The following is a 21,403-nucleotide window of genomic DNA, read 5'->3' as shown; positions in this document are numbered from 1 at the left end:
CGACATACGTCTGTCTCTAAAAACAGAACAGTCGGTGTCTGATCAAATTTTATGCGCAAACCTGGTAACAAAATTATGAGTTTGTTCTCTGATGACGTCAATGCTGAGAATATGTAAAAACAGGGCCGGAGTCACGCTGAGGTATCACTGCACTTCTTACAAGCTCCTCAAATCTGACCCCTGGGCTTCATTACTCTTTTTCCGTCCGTACAAAGATGGATGGTTTCTCCATACGTCCACAGGGGACGTTAATGAAAGCTACCATGTTTAAACTGCTTCTTCACTTGTCACCACGTTGACTCTTCCATACCCATAAAATATCCTTTAGCTCCAGTGAAAACGAAGGGGGGAGATAAATTTACTGCTCCTAAATGGGGGCGTAATTACACCTTTGTTCCCAGAGACAAACACAGGGAGCTCCTTTCATCCTCTGGTCATTGGCCCCATCAGGAGGGCCCTCCCACACCGTGACAAACTTGAAGCAGCTTTTAGAAAAGAGGGAGGGAGGGAGGGAGGGATCGGGGAAGTGTGGAGGCCAAGGAGGGTAAACGTATGGAAGACGGCAATGAAGAGAGAAGGCACGGTCCAGTGTTTAGCCCCGTCACTTCACCCTGCAACAAATTCCTCCCAAACTCGCAGGATCTACTTATTATTCATGCAGTATCTCACTCCCTGCCTGCAGCAATCATACGCTGACACGGCAGATTTCTTTCACCTTGTTTTCATCCTGCTCAATACTTGTTATTTCCAGCAAAAGGGCTCTCTCCTTTGTTGTTGTGTTTGCTTTTTCAAGGTCTGTGAGGAAGACTTTTCAAACGTTTGTGTGCTCCGCTGAAGAGTTCAACGCTGAGTGAAAGGCTGACCAAACAATAAGAGACAGACAAGGCTTTAGAGGACAACAAATTAGCCTAACGCGCAGTTCAAACAGTCATAAAAGCGCTCACTGGCAGGGTTGGAGGGTTACTCTGTGGAGAACAAGGAGCCACATAAAAGCCAAGGGGGACCGCTGCTAGCCCACTGAGAATGGGCCCATGCTGTTGGGAGTGGTGGTGCTAGTTATAGTAGGGGGAGAAGAAGGGGGCTTGTGGTTCCCCCGGGGGGCATGTTTTCTCTCCCTCCCCCTGTCCTGCTCCAGTTAGTTCACTCACTCAAGACCAGACATCATCCCTCCCTCCCTCCTCTCCTCCTTCCCTCCTGCCTTCTGGCTCCACAATTGGAAGTCCATTTGCTTTGCTTGATCAGTCCCCTTGCCATGGGCTATGTCTATCATCAGTGCACAATATTTGTAGCAGAAGTTTGTATGCCCCACTTGGGAATAGGCTATCAAGTCCAGATGGGGCTCCCCTTTTAAAAAAAAAGGCAGCAGAGGCTTCAGCTTCGTCAGCTCACACCACCACTGGGACAGAACACTGGAATCCAATTATTCACCTAATTAGCATCTGCTCAGTCCCACCATCAGCACAATCTCAACCTCTTTGCACTCCTCTGATACGTTTAAGCAGAGAGAGCGAGTGAACAGGTTTGGCGGGGGGAAATTACACAACGCTGCCAGACCAACTGCCGCATTAGACTGCAACGCTGAAAAACACAACAATGCCGTTGTCGTCTTTACAATTTGGCAAGAGGACTTTAGCACCCACGCAAAGCTCCATGGCATTGGACATGAAGGAGCGAAAACATTAATCTAATCGTCCTCCGCCTTGACAGCTGGCCACAGGCTGGTGGCAGGGACGCGGAAAGAGAGGGGGAGTATCAGATGTAGAAGAAGAGCGTTTGGTTGGGACACCCAGGCCTAAGGCACCTCTCTCTCCCAGGCAGATCAATAGGCCAGGAGAGTAATGATGATGGCGTGGCTAAGGGCCAGAGCCATGGTTAGAGAACCCAGGGCCAGAATAGTGGTCAATCTGTCATCTAACATGGCTGTCAATTACTAACGCACTTAACGGTATGTGGGGCATCCGATAGCCAGAGATAGCAAAAGCAGAGGGAGAGAGAGAGGGAGACAGAGAGAGAGAGGGAGGCAGAGAAAGCATAATACTTAGAAGACGAATGGGCACATAATACTGTCATCGTGAGTTAAACCACTAAGGGCAGGATAGCAGCTTTTGCATTCTGCCTCACACGCTCTGTCTGGTTTCCTCTCTTCCTCTGGCTCTCTGGCTCTTTTGCAGTCTGCTGCACGGGGCTGCGAAACTGCGGCTGTGGCCAAGTGTATTTGGTGAAGAGGCGTGGAAAAGAGGCTTCCCCATGCCACATCTGCTGCTGAGCTGGCGTTATTTATTGTAAGATGCTCTGGAGGCTTTTCCCCAACATGTGGAGATGTTTCTGCTGTCAGACATTAAATATAACAGGAGAAAACACAAAGAGTATGCCGGCAGTTAGCTCCCTGCCTGTGTGGAGTGCAGGTGCTGCTGGGGAACAGAAGCGTTTTGATCACATACATTGAGAGAGTGAAAGAAACACCACAAGGCTGTAAGCCTGATCCACATTAGAGTGACTGCAGAGAGAAAGAGGGAGAGAAGAAAGAAGGGAGGGTAGAGGGAGGGAGCAACAACTCTTCTTTATCGGTTTCAAGGCCATAAATCTCTACGGTCTCAGCTCTTAAACAAATACAAATATGATCACAGGGAGAGCAAAAACAAAGGCTGGGGAGTGGGGAGCGACAGAGCCGGTGCCTCCTAAGTGCCTGCCATTTTTCCATCTGTGTTGATTCACTTTAAGAGGATAGGGAGCAGTCGCTGTGGCTGCACATAACGACCGCCGGGATGCTACAGTCTTCAGGGGAGAAGGTGAGAGCAGTGCTGTGAATCAGTCTGCCTCTGCTTGCTATTAAATCAGGGCCAGAGACCTATTTCTCTAATCTGTTTGTTAGGGAATAAAATGGGATAAGGAGAGGGAATTCGTGGCAAAAATGATGGAAGTCTTGCACAGGTAGAGAGAAGGACTCATAGGAGAAGAGAGAGAGTGAGATTTCAGTGCCTTGACTTTGAGTTACAGCAGGTTTAAGAAAGACAGATGTCAACCCCAGCAGTTTTTCAATGCAAATTTCATTCAAATACCCAGAGCGACTTGATAGAGTATGGAAAGAGAAGCAGATGAAGGATTCAGTCCTCACCCTGCATCTGGTAGCTGTACGGGGCCTGTCCTGTCTGTGGCGTGGTGAAGCCGGAGCTGTAGCTCAGGAAGCCCGTTTGTCCCGGGGACTGGGCCTGGCTCAGACCCCCCTCTGTCTTTATGCCTGCCCACAATGGACCTAAATCAGTTAGTGACACCAGATCGGTTTGATGCACAGGCTACAGTCAACACACAGGTTTCAGTTACACTGGACACAGCAAAGGGACACATAGACAGTCGCAGTCTGTTAGTACAACACGCTAATCACAATGAACCGCTTCTGATTATCTGATTACTGATTATCACCATCATCACTTGTTCAGAAATATCAGTTCACACTGTGTTGCGTCTCACAATAAAGGAGCTGACAGCCAGACTCTGCTTCAGAACGCTAACCAGGTCCTGTAAGACTATGTGATTGTTTGATTTTGGTGTTATTGTTCTATTCTCATTTTTTATTCAATAGTGTGAGATCATCAGAGGTCATTTGTGGAAAAAGTACACACATAGTAAAAGTTCTGATTTGGTAGAGTTGTTAGTTAATCCGACCAATAGTTGAATCGGACAGAATGTATTTTTTTTTATTCAGCAGTGAGTTGCATTATTCCGCTCAAATAAACAGTGTAAATTCCTCCACATATTGGAAAGTCTTTTGGGGTCAAAACACTCCAAAGACTTTGGACAAATAAAGCGCACAGTGAGCCGTGTTCCCTACGCGTTCCCTTGCTCTGCCAGAGGAAACCAGTTTTTGTTTTGAAATTTATATCAGCAATCTTTCGGATCTCCCTGAACAGCATGACAAGCAAATTCTGTTTTATCACATGGAAGGACAATATGCAGGCATTAAACAAAGACTCAGCATCTCTCTTGCTCTTTCTTTACTGGAGGGAAAATGTGGGAAAAATGTGGGAACGTTAGAAACATGAGAACGGAATCTGTCCTGACTTTTAGGGCATAAAAGTCAAGAACTTGGGGATATTTTCCTCCTCCTATCCACGCAGACGGGAAGGTGAAAGAGAAACAAAGAGAATGTAACCTTACAGGTATTAGCAGGTTGTTCAGTCAGCACGTGTTAGTGAGATCTTACCGTAGGCTGGGATCCCATAGGGCTGGCCAGGCTGGGGGTAGCTCGCATAAGCTGCGGCCTGCTGCATTCCTGTGGTGTACTGCGTCTGCCCATACGCAGCCATATTTTGGGATGATGGGGTAGGAAGAATATGTGGATATGTTCTGCTGTTGGAGAGAAGAAACAAAACACAAAAATGAAGCGGGCAGGCGTAGAGAAAGAGGACCATGTTTTACTCCCACAAACCAAAACACAAACTTCACCATCTAACAGATTCTTTGTGATGGAGCGACTTCATTTTTAAAGCACAGAGCCAAGCTGTGAATCAGATAGCATCGGGGCTTCTCCTACACGCAGTCAAACAATAATAAATGGCAAAGGAAATTTTTAGAAGATAATAATTACAACAGATTTCAGAGAACACAAGCGGCAGACATCCAGGCAAACAAAGCTGCGCAAAGACTCAGGATCTCGCAGCAGGATCTAATTAGAGAATCCAAATGAAGTTGGATGCTGCTTATTTTTTAAAGAAAAATAAAAGAAGCCTTACTTGGAAGGGTAAATCTGCGGAGAGAACTGGTGAGTTTGTCTTGGGCTGAAGCCACTGGTTCCAATAGCTGAGGAGAGTTAAAAAGAAAAGAGGCGAGCACATATTTAAACATTAAGGAATAAGGTAAATATTATCTTTCGCCAACAGAACTTCTGGATTCCAAGGAAACAGTAATTACATTGCATTACTTTATTTATTTCGCTAACCTTATTTTAGGTTAAAAACCCGGAGAGCAATAATGAAGTAAAATAATCAGGTAAGAATGTCAGGTTTTTCTGCTGACCCACGGATCTGTGAGATACTTCTTGGCTGCTATGGCGACCGCTGGTATAAACACACACAGGATGGTCTGAATCAGTCTCGGCCTGTGGCTTCGGTTGCCTCGGGGCTTTAGAAGCCGCAACCGCATTGGAAGTGACATCACTGATTGCAGGTAATGAGTGCTGCTGCATAACGTTCCTTCATTAGGCGTGCGACTCGTCCCTGAGGTCGCTGCCACTGTTAAGTTGTGAAAGTTCACTTGTTATGATTGTATAGTGAGAATTAGATCTGTAAAATGAAACCACAAAAACATATACATTTAAAGCAGATTAAGATTGAATTAAAGATTTGGGAGGAAAAATAAAATAATTAAAATCTGGACAAAATTCTATATTTTAAACCAATTGAAGATCTTAGCCAGCAGCAAAATTTTTATCTCTCAGTTTGGAATTAAATACTACATTTACTATTGTAAACACGCATGCTTCTGATAAAATTCGGGGTTATTTAATAAACAGATAATTCAGGCATGCAGCGGTTTTAGGTTCTGCCATGGCGACTCACATGTAACTGGCACAGTTCTGAAACATCTGTCTAATTGGTAGCGACATGTAAAATAAAGGGATTTGGTTGCGGGGGAGCGCTAACTGTATGTAACTGTATGCTGTAACCCTTCACACACGTTATTAATATTGAAGACTTTTCCCACATCAGCAGCACCTGCCGCTGGACCAAACCTGCTCTTCTGAACAGAGCTTTGGGTTTCCCCCGTGGAGGATATGGGAGTATACCATTACTCAATTTCATTAATATTGTCAGAGTAAAAAAAAGTCATAGCAGTGATTTATGCACTTCTAGCATTAAGGTATCAAGTACTGAGTTAAATAGTTAGGAGATACGAGGAAATGAGCTGCGAGACAATACGACGCAAAGCTGGATACAACGAAAATAATATAAATATACAGATAACATAAGAAAGTAACATTAAATATATGACCTTATTTATTTTAACATTCTGAAAAGGCTTTGATTTTATTTAGCAATAGACCGTGTGTGTGTGTGTGTGTGTGTGTGTGCAAATGTCTGTATGCGTGTGTGTTTCTGTGTGATGTTCCCGTGATGAGAGGAGGGTGTGAAAGCCCCGAGCCTGACAGGGTGATAGGGTAACAGCCCGAGGAGAGCCAGGGCCATGGGGACGCCATGTCACTCTGCTGGGCAGGCCAGCTCAGTGCTTTACAGGTCAGAATTCAGACCTCACTGGCATGGGAACGAGGAGATACTCACACACACGCACAGACACACACACACACACACACACACCATCACAAACATACAAGCAAGCGCAGCATATTAATATGCTGACAAAGGTGAGGTAGAGTGTCTTATTCTTAAACACAAAGACACACACACACACACACACACACAAGTATACACACACACACTCTATTGGCGTTTTAGCTTCAGGGACACTTCCTGGGGCCCGGCTTATCAGTCACCCATCTTTGTGCTCATCTCTCACTAATCAGTCCTGCAGCTGTGTGTAAAAAAGAAGCTACACACGAATGAACACACACACACACACACACACACACAGACACAAAGACACACACACACTCACCTGATCCTGAGAAGCTGTCTAGAGACGTGTCTGCTACCGAGGAGGCGATTTCGCTGCTGCTCATTGGCTCGGTTTTAACTATGAAAACAGAAACCACGCTGTCAACAAACGGCACCAAGTGAAAATGTGGATTTCAAAAATGATAACAGCAAAAAATTAATGACACATTCAGCAAATCACGTCAAATGAAAATAGAACCAAAATGAAAAGGAAGCAGGGAGTAGTCAAACAACTTTTCACTACATTTTACACTAAAATGTTGGTAAATGTTAGTGCAATAATTCAGCTTTCAATTTAAATAAATCATATCACTATTTATGGTATTTATCTTAGAATCACCAAACCTCTTAGTTCTACTTGGTAAAGGCTTTTAGGCTTTTACTTCTACAGTTGTGCTCAACCCATTTCCACTGTAAAGCTTATTCAGTCACTTCAAAAATGCTTTCCAACTCTTTTACAATGCAATGAAAACAAAACTCCACTTCACAGTAAATGTTCAATCTTGTCTGAAATGTAGTACAAAAGAAAACATTAATATATATTTTAGACTCACTGACAGAAATAGAGTTCTGCAGAGACATGGACGTATAAATGAAATGTCAAGTCAAAGTCTGGTGTATAAAGTGTTTTTAAGAGTGTAGCGAACAATGTTTGACCTTGGCTCCATTAAAGAGCTGCAGCCATAGATCTGCAGAGACAATTTCACAGCTACCTGACAGCTCCGAAATCTTTGAAATCAATCCATTTCACTTCAGGCGGGCTGGCGGATTTCTTTCTTTCTTTTTTTTTTTTTTGGCAAAACAAATTGACAATGTGGGCAAGCGAGTCATGCTCAGTGGAATCCCTAATGGTTGAAGAAGCCATTTGCTGTCATGTTTTACATGTTTCCGCTATGCGTGTGCGTTGCAGAAACATATGTTGTCAAGGGGCAATTCTTTTGAACAACACACACCGTTGAAAAAAAATTGCAGTAAGGTGCATGCATAAACTAGCACACACTCGGGTCACAGAGCACACAAAAAAAACAACTGTATTCAGGAAACGGCGTGGAACGTCCAAATGAAAACAAAATGCACACTATGCAACCTGACCGATCATTAACAATAGAATCAAAACCATTCAGTGCCAAACCATGCTTGAAACAGAACACAACATTTTTTCAGTATCTGAATGAAAGGCACAATAGTTGAAGCAACTTTGAGCTGAATTTTTTTTTCTGCACAAATTCCATTCCTTGAACTTCACGAGGTAATAGAATAGAATAGAGTGCTTTCTTTCTTTCTTTCTTTCTCTCCTTTCTTTCTTTTGGTCGAGTTGAAGAAAACACCAAGTATTGTCCTTTCATTTTGTCACCAAGAGTAGACAAACCTGCAGCGGACTGTGAGTTAGAACCTAACAACCAGTCTGCAGTGGTAAGCATTGTGATGTTATCTCCTATGGGAAAGAAAGAATGGCAAAGGGACACATGACAGCCTGCACCATGTCTACGGGTCCTTTGTTGTGAATTATAGGGGAAAATAAACTGAGCCCAAACACAGACTAACTTCCCCACCATCTCATAGGGGGAACCTCTTTAATAACCTTTGTTGGTCTGTGACATGAGCACGACTGCTTCACTAAACAAAGGATCAGATTTAAGCACAGGTAAATCACCTGAGTCAATAACTATGTACAGTACAAACCTCATGCAAAACAATGTCATTTTCATGCTGTGGGCTTTTGAATAATTACATGCTTACTCTAATAATGCCCCGGGGGACAAAACTACAAGCACTGGAGTGTGTAAACTAGACATGTTAGGAAGATACATACTGTGTCTCTGTAACAGCCCAAATAAGCTAGATTACAAAATGTCAAATATTACACATAAAGTGCATTTCCTTCCTAACCTAACAGAGTGTTGTGACCTTAAATAGCTACAGGATAATATTCTAACATGTATCTCTTGCATCTGTGCTACTGCAAGTCTGGACTCACAACAGTAAAAAGCTAATGGACAGATTCACCTTTTCAGCCTTATATATTTAGAACAGAGAGGGGGAAAGAGAGAGGAAGAGAGGGAGGGAGGGAGAGAGAGAGAGAGAGACAGACAGACAGTGAGAGAGGGAGAGAGCTAACGAGCAGCAGCTCTGCACACATACCTTCAGTGCCATTGGGTGTCATGGAATTGTTATTGATGTGGGAGTTGTCGAGGTTGGGACCATTAGGAGATTCGCTGCTTCCACTTACTCGGCTGTGAGGACTGGCTAGATCCTGCATTTCCATAGACCTGACGAGAGACAAACCGACACACACACACACACACACACACACACACACACACACACACACACACACACGATACACACACACACACAGACGCAACCAAATTACACTCTGGGTTCAGGGAACATGTACAGCTGGATAAAACATAGAACACACACAACACACACATGATCCATGAACTACAGAATTAGAAATAAACATTTTAAATGGTAGTAATTCAAAAATAATTATCTTTAGGTTTTTGTTTTATACATTCACTGACATATAATAATTATTAGATCTGTGGTTGAGTAAAATAAAAAATATGCCAAACTTTTGAAGAATACATTTGAAATTCTAATTTTACCGCAGTGTATAAATCTAAAGCCTACATTATATATAAATAAAATGGTTACAGGAAACAAATGCTGAGTAAAAAAATCTGATAAGGAAGGAAAAATGTGAAATCCACACACACACACACGATCACAAGCATACAAGTGCACACACAGAATAGCATGAAATGAATAGTAGATGGTTGATAGTTTCTGCTTTCTGTTATCACAACAATCCCAATGCAAGTCAACGTTTTACACGATGTAATCATAAAATGTTTACTGTCAATTTACGGTGAAGTGTCTCCGAGTCGAAGTGGCCTTAAGTGTATATTGTATTGTGTGGTATTGTAGACTGTTAACAGATGTTTGCTGGTTTGAGGCTATGGTTAATGTGCCTGTTAAAAAAGCAGCAGCACTCTGCTTGATTGTAAGAGCCCATGCCTCAGTGATGGTGAGATGAGAAGCTCACGAGGCGTGTGTTTGCTCTGGCAAGCTCCTTAATTGTTGCTGTGTTTATTCTAAAGACCACGCCACTGAAAACATTATTCTATCTTCTCCTTTGTGCGCTCAAAGGATTTGATGGAGCATAGACAACGGAGCAACGAGGAGGCACGAGCCATTTGGGGAAAAAGTACAGCCGCAAAATCTCAAGAATTTATTTGTCTCCCCGCCACTGTGTCCAATGTAATATTGAGTTAATGAAATTAGGGCCAAACTGTTTTCTACATTATACTGCCATTTCCAATTAGGTTTCAGGGTTCTGGTATCTCTGCTATCGATAAACATTGGCCTATTACGCAAGGCCACAAAGATAAATGCTGAAGTATCTCTGAGTAGTGTAAGTGCTATCAGATGGCACGAACAAACACAAATTCTGACAGAAAGATTCAGTTATGATATGAATTTAGTGTATTTAAGAGGATATTATAATAGTGTGATATTATGATACGACGCTGTATAGTGTGGCAAAGACTTTTTATCAATCTATTTATTCGCTGAACAAATATAAATATTGTCAAGTATCATATTGCAAACAAAGACACAAAAATGAAAAATCAAGAAAACAATTAAATAAAAAAGCCCAGGACACACACTTCAGTAATGGAAGGTGCATTGCCTTTTTTTTCCAAGAGTTATATTAATTTACTGCTCCTTTAAAAATATCACACCCTTCAAACATACACACAGAAATACAACTATAAGCACTTAAGGATCCTTCCGACTAAACTAACCCTATTTTCACATCTCCCACTCACTACCTAATCCTATTTTCTTCTCCTTTGCCCAAACTTCCCTCTCATAAGCTGATGCCTAAAAAGCCTGTGCTATCTCCAATCAGACAACACAGTGGGCTGAGAGAAGTTGACAGTTCTTTAGGAGACTGTCTGCGGCGATGCCAGCGCTACAGAGAACTACATTTCTCTGACGCTGCTGGCACCGGCTCAACTCTGCTCTTACCTGGCCCAAGATGGCTGAGAGTCCTGTCAAACCACAGTCCCTTCTTTTATTCGCCCTCCACCTGCCCCGCGGCCGGAAAACAATGTCACTCCTTGTTATTGCAGCTCGATGTCACAGTCCAGAGCCGTCCGTGACACAAAAACGCTTGTCTGAGAAAACATTATTGTTATTCTGGAGCAGAATGGGAAGAAGAGGGCGAGCAGGGGGGAAACAGAGGCGCACATTGTCTCTCTCTCTGCGAGCCTCAGCCCTCCGCTCCGCTGTTGTTTCCTCCGCCAGGTCCTCCCTCCTCCCTGAGCGAGGGGAGCACGGCCAAATGACGGAAAGGTGATTCATCATTGGTCTACGACAGCTGCAAACTGGATTAGCCCTCCCCCAATCAACATGCAAAGCGGCTTAGCCAAGGTAAGCAGGAAGGGGTGGGGTGGCGGGGGTGAGGGAGTGAAGGTAGGCAGAGGGGGTGAGGGGGTGTGTGGGGGGGTGGGGGTGAGCAGGGGCTGAGGGGGGGGGACGGCGACGGAGGGGTGGGGAGAGCCAGCCCGCTTTCCTGCTTGAGGTAACCTGCTGCAGGGAGGGAGATGGGACTTGTTGAGCACAGGGCAAGTCAAGCGTGACGCCCCTAGCATCTTCAGCAGATCTTTCATCTGCAATTGACACTATCTGAATTTTATCAGCACTCCCCCTCCCGGCGTACTGACAGGTCCTAATGACCGTCAGGACCGCTTCCCGCAGGCCTGCCCCAGCCTGAGGCCATGGCACCGCAATAAAAAAAAGGGGACTACACAACTCCAGGTCCGCTTTTCAGCCAACTCACAATGGAAAGAAAGAGAACAATCTACTCACACACTCCAGGCAGACATTATATAAATCTTTCCTTTCTCTGTGGCAACGCAGAGAGCCACGCTGACGTCTTTCTCTCTTGGACATAGAGATGCAGAACTCTATACGCTCACACACACACACGCATAGGGCACTTCAGAGGCCCCAAGATCAGTGCTACACACACACACACACACACACAGGGCACTTCTGAGGCCCCCAGATCAGTGGTGCATCTCAGACAATGAAGGAGACTGGAAACAAGAACACGGAGAGCATATGGAGCCACATATGTTTCCTATGACGCTACGAATGCCTCTATTACTCTCCTTTAGTTGACAGTTACATTTTGCTGTCCACTCCCGCTCTGCTCTTCCCTCTGCAAACATCAAGCAGAGCCATATACTTGCACGGCTATAACACTATATTAGACCTGACTGTGGCCCACCGCGGGAATACAGGGTCCAACAAAGGTCAAAGGTATTCAACTGGTCAGGGAAAAAGGGAAAAAAGACGTATAAAGCCTCTTTTTTTTTAAATCCTGGCATGATTTTTTAATGGCTGACTGTTTACATGAGCCAGGGAAACCTGAGCTGCATGGTCTTATGGTTTTTTTCGTCTTTGTTCAACAGGCTTTGCCTCTTCGCACCTAGGCAAAGCCTTCATGAATACCATTTCAGCTTTACTATTTGCCTATTCTACAATTCCTGATAATACAGCCATCTTAGCAAACACTACAACCGTCATGCTCTATTCACCCAGACAAGATCTTTAAGGGAAAGAGTTTGAATAGGAAGAGAGGATGGAATAAATGCAAACACGTGAATGGAAAAGAAAAGTCCACAGGTAAGAAAACATAAACATGAGGGAGTAACATTTGGACACAGCACATTAACAGTGAGTTGTGGGAAGTTGTGGGGGAGAGAGCGAGGGAGAGATAGATGGATAAAAGTAGAGCGAGAGAGAGCGAGAGAGAGAGAGAGAGAGGGGTGGCTGGCTTCTCTGCTCACCACTGAGAGCCAATATAGCCATTACCATGCTGGCGCCTCAGCCATTGCCAGCAGGTGACACAGCCAGGTGAAAATAGAGGGGGAGAAGGAAGCACGATGGGAAAGTGGGGGGTTAAAAGCAAAAACAAGCCTTTCTTCTACTCAGCGAAATATTTATTGTTAAAAAAAAAAAAGAGAGAAAAAAGAGAAAGACTGCATCCCGCAACTTTGATGTGCTTTTTAGTTCAACCTGAACCGCCGGGCCTTTGATGCCAACAAGAACAAAGCTGGGGTTAGATGAAGCGTTGGAAGTGTCATCAAGAGAAAGGGGGGAAAAGAAGAAGAAGAAGAAGAAGAAGAAGAAGAAGAAGAAGAAGAAGAAGAAGAAGAAGAAGCGCCACAACATGCTTTACTCATGGCTGTTTGCAGGCCCTTTTGTTTCGCTTTACTTACTTCAAGACCTGCGTTACCGATGGTAAACACTTTCAAGAGAGATCGTTTCCGCATGCAGGCTGTCTGACTTGCTGCACTTTGACTTCACATGGAGGGTGTGTAAACAAAATCCAACAAATATGACAAAAGCTGCCTTTAAATAGCAAGGAATACAAAATGAATCAAGCAGAGGATGGCACTGAAAAGGAAATATGAGGGAATAAACCTTAAAGCTTTTTTAAAATGTCCTTCCTGACTCATTTGTGGTGGGTTTGAATGAATATTAATTTTAGACAGCAAAGTCAATAGTGCTTTGAATTTGACAGACGACGTAAGCCATGTGTTGTGAGTTACAACTTTTTGCAAAACAATGCTTTAATCAAAATCTAACTTTAAAACAACTAATCCCCACTTAAGCTGGTCAGCTGAATCCACATGGTGGCCCAGGAAAAATAAATCCACTCGCAAAGAATGTAGATGCAGACAACAATTGGACACAGATGTGAGTGGAATTACGCACAGTTTACAAAATGCTACACTTCACTTGTGTCTCTATACGTGGGCAAAAATATGAAGGCTGCCAACAAAATGCAACATTACACAGTTTAGCTTTTTAATCCTCAAACAAAGAGCTAGAGATTTTTAATGAACTGAAAGGAGAGAGAGGAGACATTACATAATGATGTCTGTTACAAAAAGGGAAAAGTTTTATTGTATCATTAAACTGAGTCATCCGAGAATGAAAATATTAGGAAATGTATAAAATAGAAAGAATGCTTTACGTTGTGTAGTCTCTTATTTACACCAGTGTGTGTTGGGTTTGATGCAACATTTGAGCGCAAAAAAACACAAAAGAGATCTATAGCATCAAATTAAGGCAGCAGATGGTGCCTCACACACATTTACATTTTTTGTACTTAGTAGTAATTAAAAGTGTAATTATGAACAGATGTGCTGTTTGTTGGTGAGCAATTTGTCTCTTCCTCTCTTCCATTTTGCCTCAATCTGACATTGTGCTCCAGCAATTCGCTCAATAGCTACATTAAATCTGTTAATACTGTGCTCTTCAACCTTCTAAATGATTTCCAGAAGGCCAGTTCGCCTTAGAGGGACCATGAAAAAAGATTTAAGGTCCACATTCTCTCACACCCTGCCCACCACTGTGATCACCACAGACCCTGGCTCCAGACCATAAAGATGAAAGAAAGAGCAATGACAACGATGATTCCGCGTTTACTGCTTGTGACTTGTTGTTCTAATTTCCTCAAATTGGAGACAGTGATTTATTCTGTTAATGAGATGTTTACCTATACAGAAGGAGGGGAAGCAAGGGGAAATTCTTAAAGTGTTTGAGTCCCAATAACAGTGCAGCTGCTAATTAAAAAAATAGGTGGTGGATTTTTCCTTTCCATTTAAAAGCCACAAATAAAGATCTGTACACAGGCACGTCCTAATATAGGCACGTATGCTAAACACAAACCCTCCAGAATACAATTTATGTTTAGACTTACAACTCAGTGGCTTCCTTATTATCCTGCTCAACATCAACATATAGCCATGTGCAAACAAACACAGGAGTGGGTATTAGTGATTGAGGAGCTGGAGTGGCAATCACCAAACTTCTTCAAAGCCCATTTCCTGCTCTTTCAGCTTCATATTCCTGATCTTAACAGTGGCGTGTTAACAAAATAACACCCCGCTGTATTTAGTAAACAACCTCTGCCCACTAATCGCCCAGTATGGGCTACTTAAGAGGAGGAACCCTTATTTCCTCCGTCTTTCTCTCGCGCTCTCTACTCTCTCCTGCACAAATAGCTGAGGGAGGCTGGATCAATTAGCCCTCTGTGTCTTTCACCATTTTCAATCTGCCCTCGGAGAGAGAGAGAGAGGGAGAGAGAGAGTTAGAGAGGAAGACGAGGACTCAGCCGGCTGCACACATCCATACGGAAAGCATAAGGCCTTGGGCAAACAATGCCACCGTCACCGCCAACCACTCCTGCTTCTGCACACTGCTGCTACACATGCACACACACACACACACACAAGGGCTACGCAGCCAGACAGGGGCGGCCATGATCTCTTGCCCGTGTATGTAAAAAGGCAAAAGCAAATACGCCGGGTAAACAAGCCACAAATCAGCCTTCTCATTATCAGATAATTGGATAAATAAGGTTATTGTGTGAATGAATGGTTGCAGCAGCCGGTCACACACGCTGTCATGTTTGCCTACACAGAGTGCTTGGCCACTCTGCAAGCAGTCTGGCTCTCTATCCCATCCTAACCTCTCTATTTCCCCTCTCTTTCATCTGCTAAGACACACCTTTCTAAATACTGGAAAAGGGAAGGAAAAAGAAAACGATAGGGAATTACAGGAAGAAAAAGGAAAGTAGTGAAAAAAAAAAAAAGCAGTGGTTCAGAGAGATGAAATGCCTCACACACACACACATACATACACACACGCACGTAATAATTCCCCGACTTGTGACGTACGCCTGTGATCTCGCACAGAACATTAAGCAGAACATCCTTTAATTAGAGAGGTGAGCGATTACAGCCAGCGAGTCATCTTTACTACACGTGAAATAAGTGGCGAGGGGCAGCGGGGCCGAGCGGTCGGCTCTGTTGTCTTGGTCAGACACTGGGAGCCTCTCAGGTCTCCTCGCAGCATTCCTGGCCTCAGCAGATGGCATTAGATGTCAACTGCTTTAACTGTGTTGGTTTTGTTTGTTCTGCCAGTAGGAAAATGGACTCCTGCAGGGGCCGGTGTGTTTTTGCTTGCCAGATCAAAAATGTAAACTGGGCCCAATCACCTCGGTCCCTTATACTGTGGGTTGGGATTTCTCTGACGTGATAACATTTTATAACGTCATTATATAAATACAAGGTTAGCAATTTAGAGTAGGAGAGGTTTCTGAGATATTAATGTTTATCAGTGGAAAATAAAAATGGAATTGGTGACAAATATATTTGCAATTAAAGACACTTTGGATTTTTTTATTTACACCTCCAGGATATTTGATGTATGATGCAAACAGAACATGCAGTAGCTTTCTAATTTAATTATCAAATACGTGATAAGTAGCCTCACTTTAAAATTGCTAAAATGCTATATTGTAGTATTATGGCACAGAAGTCATATTTATATTTGCTTATTTTAAATTTAAACCCTCTCATCACGAGTGTGTTATATCTGTCCAGTGAATAATAAAAGCAAAGCCTTTAGATTGTATTATTCCCCGGGTTGTTAAAAGCCCTGCAGCCTTAGCTTAGCTAACTAAATAAAGCAGCAGCAGCAGGCACTATTAGAAACAATAATGGGATGAGTCCCAAAAATGTAATTTGTCGCTCACACAATCCGGTTCACGTTAACGCTTTAAGTGGCAATTTTATCGTGAATTAAACGCCGAGGCTAACGCATGGAATAAATGCTGATGTATTTACACCTGAGATGTGTTAGAATAAGACTGAAACGCCCTGGAATTAAACAAAGTAAGGGAGGTCAGTTAGTCAACCAGCTTAGTGTAGAAATCAAAGCCATACTCACTACAATTATGGTTGAATCCGTGTGTGTTTGCGTTTATCCCTTCTTATATTATCTTCTTTTTAATCTTCTCTATAGAAAGATCGTTCAGTCCAGCAATACAGGCAGCAAACCAAATCTTCAAGTGTTGGTGGAATCAGAAACGCAACAAATGAAGGCTACAAGACGACTTTTTTCTTTTTCATTTTAGGTGTTGGAACCCATGGAGCCCCGTGCGGTGTATCTCAGGAGACCCGAGTCCTGGTGAGAAAGAGAGTTGTCCGATTACTGCTTCAGGCAGTGACTAGTGAGTGTCTGAGGAAGAGGGAAAAAAAGAGAGAGAGAGAGTGAGAGAGAGAGAGAGAGCGAGGGAGAGGGAGAGGGAGAGGGAGGGAGAAAAGCGGTAAATGAGGGAGGGAGAGAGGGAGGCTGCTGCCTGTTTGAAAAAGCAGAAAAAGTTGCTCGACGCTCTCTCACAGGAAGACTTTGGGTCTGGAGGAGGCACGGGGGAGTTCTGCCTCACACCAGCTCCCCATATGTCATTCACTCACAGCTTTAAGCAATAGAGCCCTCTCCAGATTGTATCAGTGGAGACTAAGACAATGAAATGGCAGATCTCTTCACCGGCCCGCCTGTCCACTGGAGAACACCAGGCTCAGCTCACACACCCCGAGGGCCCACGCTTTTCTTCTCCCCCCATTTCTCTTGTTTTTGTTATGTTCTTTTTTTTTTTTTTCTCCTCTCTTTTCACCACAAACCACATTTTGTGCTCTCGCTTGTGTGTCTTAGGTCACTGCAGGATTTTTCTCTCTGTCATAGAGCGACTTCAGAGGGTAAACAAGGGTTCAGATCATTAGCTTAGGTGATCGGGGGGGGGGCGGGGGGGGAGCCGGGGGTTTTTTAACAAGCGACCGGGCGGCTCGGCCCTGTCCATCCCCGCAGCAGTCTAGTGGAAGTCCTCCGTCAACACACACACACACTGCGTCTGTGTGCGAGGTAATGACTGCCTTCTGTCTGCTCCAGGTTATTATTTCAACTGCGTGATACTGCCACACAAGGCCATGCTGCTACTGATGCTTTCAAACTGTTCACAACCCATCCAAGAATAAGGCTGGGACAACGTTTGCTTCCTCTCCAAACTGACATAAATAGCAGTTCCGTGTAATAAATTGAGAGCGCGATGTTGAAATAATACAATTTTTTTCCGATTACACATAATAAAGCTGTTGGTGGAATACTGGAAAAGCATGGCAGAGGAAGAGGAAATAAAACATTCATGGGGAAGAGGTGGTGAGAGAGAAAGAACACCCATGGCTGGAAGAATAGTTCACTTTGTTAGTCTGTGTGTGTGTGTGTGTGTACAAATAGTATGTCTCCGTTCCTACTAGTCAGTGTGTGATGATAAGAAATAAAAAACGACACGCTCCAGCCTCTCGCAATTATTGTGAATTATCGTTTACGTAACGATTCATCAATTTCTGCTCGGGAAAAGATTGGCTGTTATGTTGGCGGCATATTTAGAAAACAGGTCAACACTGAGCGCGCTGTGTATAGCAGCAGTCAACAACGAGCTGACAGAAATAGATCAGCGCCGGACCTGCAGTCGTGATGCGGACGGGGCTGGAAATACACGTCGCCTCCTTTTACAAAGCCACGACCTACAGGTAAACCCAGCGGCTCGCGTTTCAGTACCTGAGCGTCGCAGATATTGCACGTTGAACAGGTTCTTGATAACTCGATTGACTCGTAAAGAAGCTCGGGGACTCTCAGATAACTATTTCTAATAGCAGAGGGGTACACATGCCAATTGAGTTATTCCATTTACTCTGTCGCTCTCCATTTCAATGAGCAGCTGTGTAAAATTAGCTGGAGATATAATTCTGCAAGTGAGTTATTTTGGAATTGTACAGTGTAATTATCCACAATTTCTTTCTGCTCATCGACTGCATGTAGCGCTGTACGGTATGTTTTGAATCAAATCTCCAATCACCTTGCTGTTTGACTACAGATGTGGCCTATTGGACCATTGTTGAGTTGCTCTGTATTTAATGACAGCAGGCTAAATCCAAACAATCTAAAAGGTGAACTAAAGTTTAAACAGAGTTTAACACCGGAGCATCTTTAAACAAACAGAGCTCTTCATTCACCTTCACAAATAAAACCTAACAGTCTAAGTGGCACTAAAACAAAGTCAGTTAAAGAAAACCTCAGTTGCTGTATGAATTAGAACAACTAAAGAAGCTATCCTGTAAGTATAAAAACCTTAAAAGCCTCAGATATCCTTCTACACGTTCCAAATGGAAGCTTAACAAAAGATGCACTGATAGCGTTCAACTGACATCAGCGCTAAAACGCCACTTGCCAAAAACTATATCAAGTAAGAAATTTGAGAAGTGAGCTAAGATTAAATGTGAAGCCGTTCTTTATTAAGGATTATCTTGATGGGACTGGTTGGTCTTCATGTGGGGTTGCGGGGATGCCTGCCTGCAATTTAGAGTGAAGAGAGATCTGCACTGTCCTCCACTGCCAACAGGTTATCCACTCAGCGTCTCACACACATGAAAATAGACTCGCTTCCAAATGGCTGAATCTGTTTGGGAGATAAGGAACGGAGGGTTAATGCACAACTAAATGGAATCCTAGTACTTGGAACATTTTAGATCCTAAACTATGGTGACCACCCCACCTCCCTCCTTCCACAAAAGGAGAAGACAGGGGTAAAGTGAGTTTACATATCTTGACGAAGAATACACAAATAGCACGAAAGGAGTGTGACGGGGGATCAAGTGGTGTAGATGAAACAAAACGCTAACACCCTGGTGACACACTTGCAATATTTTCATATGCATATGCTGCAAATTTGTTTTGGTAGAACTACTACAGTGTTTATACAATGTCACACATTCGGGCGGGATCAAGTTCCTCTCTTGACATAAGTCTCGGCAGAGCGTTACACTCAGAACCTTTCCCCCCAAGAAGGGAAATCTGAACTTGGGGTAACTTTGGATAAAATAACAGTTTTCCTATATTTACACAGGCATTACCAGGTGAAGTGCTCACCTATGGACTGAGGGAAAACGTAACTACGCCAGCCTCTCAGCCCCCGGCTTTACTCCTGACACACATGGGACGTTAACGGTTGCTAGATGGCAATTTGTCAAAGAGCTCTGTAACTACCGGGCACTGAGCTTTTCTGAGTCCCCCCGTTTTCATTCAGTGTGCATAGTTTCCTGTGAACTCTGCACTCTATTGTATAACTAAAAAAAGCAACTGTGTGCAAAACACTGAGAGCAAAGCAAAACACTCCAAGATACAAAGCAACCAACATTGTTTTGAGGCCGGGTTAAGCAGGATACCTTGAGTTTCTTGATGTAGTATTCAAGCGTATACAATACAACATCACCCCTCCATCTCCCAGGCTTTCATTAAACTCTACAGAGAATCTTTGATGATGACATGTTTTCACCACAAAAAAGATTCTGACAGCGCAGACAGATAATTTTGAAGTCCCTCAAGGTAAATTAGTAGCGAGTCAAGTGCTTTCAAGTGGTGAATGAAAGTTCCGAGTGAAGCCCCGAATTCCTTATAAACAAACATCAGGTTGGCCCGCCTCGCATAAAAGCAGTGATAAAAGTCGACCCGGCGCATAGCTCCACATGAAAACGGTTGCTGAGCTTTCCTCTGCTAAAAAAGCGAGGAACAAAGGAAATGGTTAACCTCAGTGGATTTCACAAACTTAAATTAACAGAGTGACCTTATTGTTGCAGCCATGCTCGTTCCAAACAAAGCAAAGAGAACATGGTTTGAATTAGGTGAAATTGCCCAAGAAATCGAATAAAATATAGCGAGCGCACATGAGCTCAGTGAAGACAGCAGCCCGCCTCTCACGCTGCGCCGCCACAATACTCAAAGTTCATTTAGATAAAAAGGTATTTGGTGTTCAAAATTGCAGCGCACGCGAACTGTTTTTTTTGGGGGGAAATGAACAATCTGCAGCACGCATTCATCCTTGAATATAGCCTAAATGTAAATGTGTACTTTATGAGTAGTGAGGCACACCTGGAAAGAACTATGAGGACCCTGAAATCTTAAAACAGACATTTTATTGCCCTCCCTTGGCCCCAAAAAAGCCAAACAAGCACACTTTAGAGACCTATTACTCAGAATGAGACATCACTGGGGCTGGGAGTATCACCATGTAGAGTCTGTTCAAAGATCAAGAGAATCTGAATTTATCTTATGTTCATTTTAATATGTTTCCTCATTCCTGACTTCTGTAATTAATACGTGTCTCCCAACATAAGGGTTTAGTTGAGAGGTATTACATCGAGTATTTCATTCACTGATGACCGATCTCTCCTTCAATCAAACATCATGAACTCTTCTTACACCTGAGTGCAAACAGGAAATGTCAAACCCCCTTTCTTTCTCAACTATCCATCATAATGAGCTCATGTATAAATGTAAGGATATAAATATGTGCATGATGCTGCAGAAATATGGAGCCTCATATCTAAAACATGAGGCTCATGAGGTTTGGGAGTTTCATGTCATCATCTAGCGCCGATTGCTTAAATCTCATTAACGGTTATGGTAAATTTTCATTTTAAATGCTGTCTGCAGTATATAATAATAATAATAATAATAATCTGTGATCAAACACCCTGTTCATATTTAAAAGTGCTCCATTAAGCAAGAAGGGACACTTTGTTTCTCTCTGGTCATCCTTGTTGCATTGAGAGGCTCTCAGTGTGCTGGGCCTCAGCTCTGTGTAATCTATAGGCAGGATAAGAAGCTGCCAAGTTAGTAGTTGAATGGCTGCAAAGATTAAATCTGTTTCAGCGATTCTGCATCACACCGGTGGATAACTGCTGTAGAACACATATGTGATCTAGTTCAGTGGTTCACCATGCTTTACCTCTCTAGTGCATCTGGATTTTAGGGCAAGAACAACGAGCAATGCATAGAGGAGCTTGACCATGTGGGCACATAAA

General features: G+C 43.3%; 1 protein-coding gene across 7 annotated transcripts in view; it reads right to left on the bottom strand.

The window, feature by feature from the left end:
- Positions 1 to 21,403, bottom strand: part of eya1 (EYA transcriptional coactivator and phosphatase 1) — a 54,018-nt gene that overhangs the window by 20,380 nt on the left and 12,235 nt on the right. For 2 of the 7 annotated variants that reach the window (XM_076171327.1, XM_076171330.1), the window contains exons 1-6: positions 10,650 to 10,952; positions 8,751 to 8,878; positions 6,610 to 6,687; positions 4,731 to 4,797; positions 4,202 to 4,347; positions 3,116 to 3,253 (exon numbers count right to left, since the gene is read on the bottom strand). In XM_076171327.1, coding sequence (XP_076027442.1) covers positions 3,116 to 3,253; positions 4,202 to 4,347; positions 4,731 to 4,797; positions 6,610 to 6,687; positions 8,751 to 8,874 — 553 coding nt within the window. In that variant the 5' untranslated portion in view covers positions 8,875 to 8,878; positions 10,650 to 10,952. Of the gene's footprint in view, positions 1 to 3,115; positions 3,254 to 4,201; positions 4,348 to 4,730; positions 4,798 to 6,609; positions 6,688 to 8,750; positions 8,879 to 10,649; positions 10,953 to 16,433; positions 16,703 to 21,403 lie in introns of those variants that run through there. The other 5 variants (XM_076171331.1, XM_076171332.1, XM_076171328.1 and 2 more) reach the window with 4 other exon arrangements.

Source organism: Genypterus blacodes, unplaced genomic scaffold (genome assembly GCF_046128005.1).
Source record: "Genypterus blacodes isolate CSIRO-AG114 ecotype Tasmania unplaced genomic scaffold, CSIRO-AGI_Gbla_v1 ptg000245l_1, whole genome shotgun sequence".
In the NCBI taxonomy this organism is placed as follows: Eukaryota; Metazoa; Chordata; class Actinopteri; order Ophidiiformes; family Ophidiidae; genus Genypterus; species Genypterus blacodes.
Note: the sequence above shows the minus strand (reverse complement) of the source record. Positions and strands in the feature narration are given on the sequence as shown.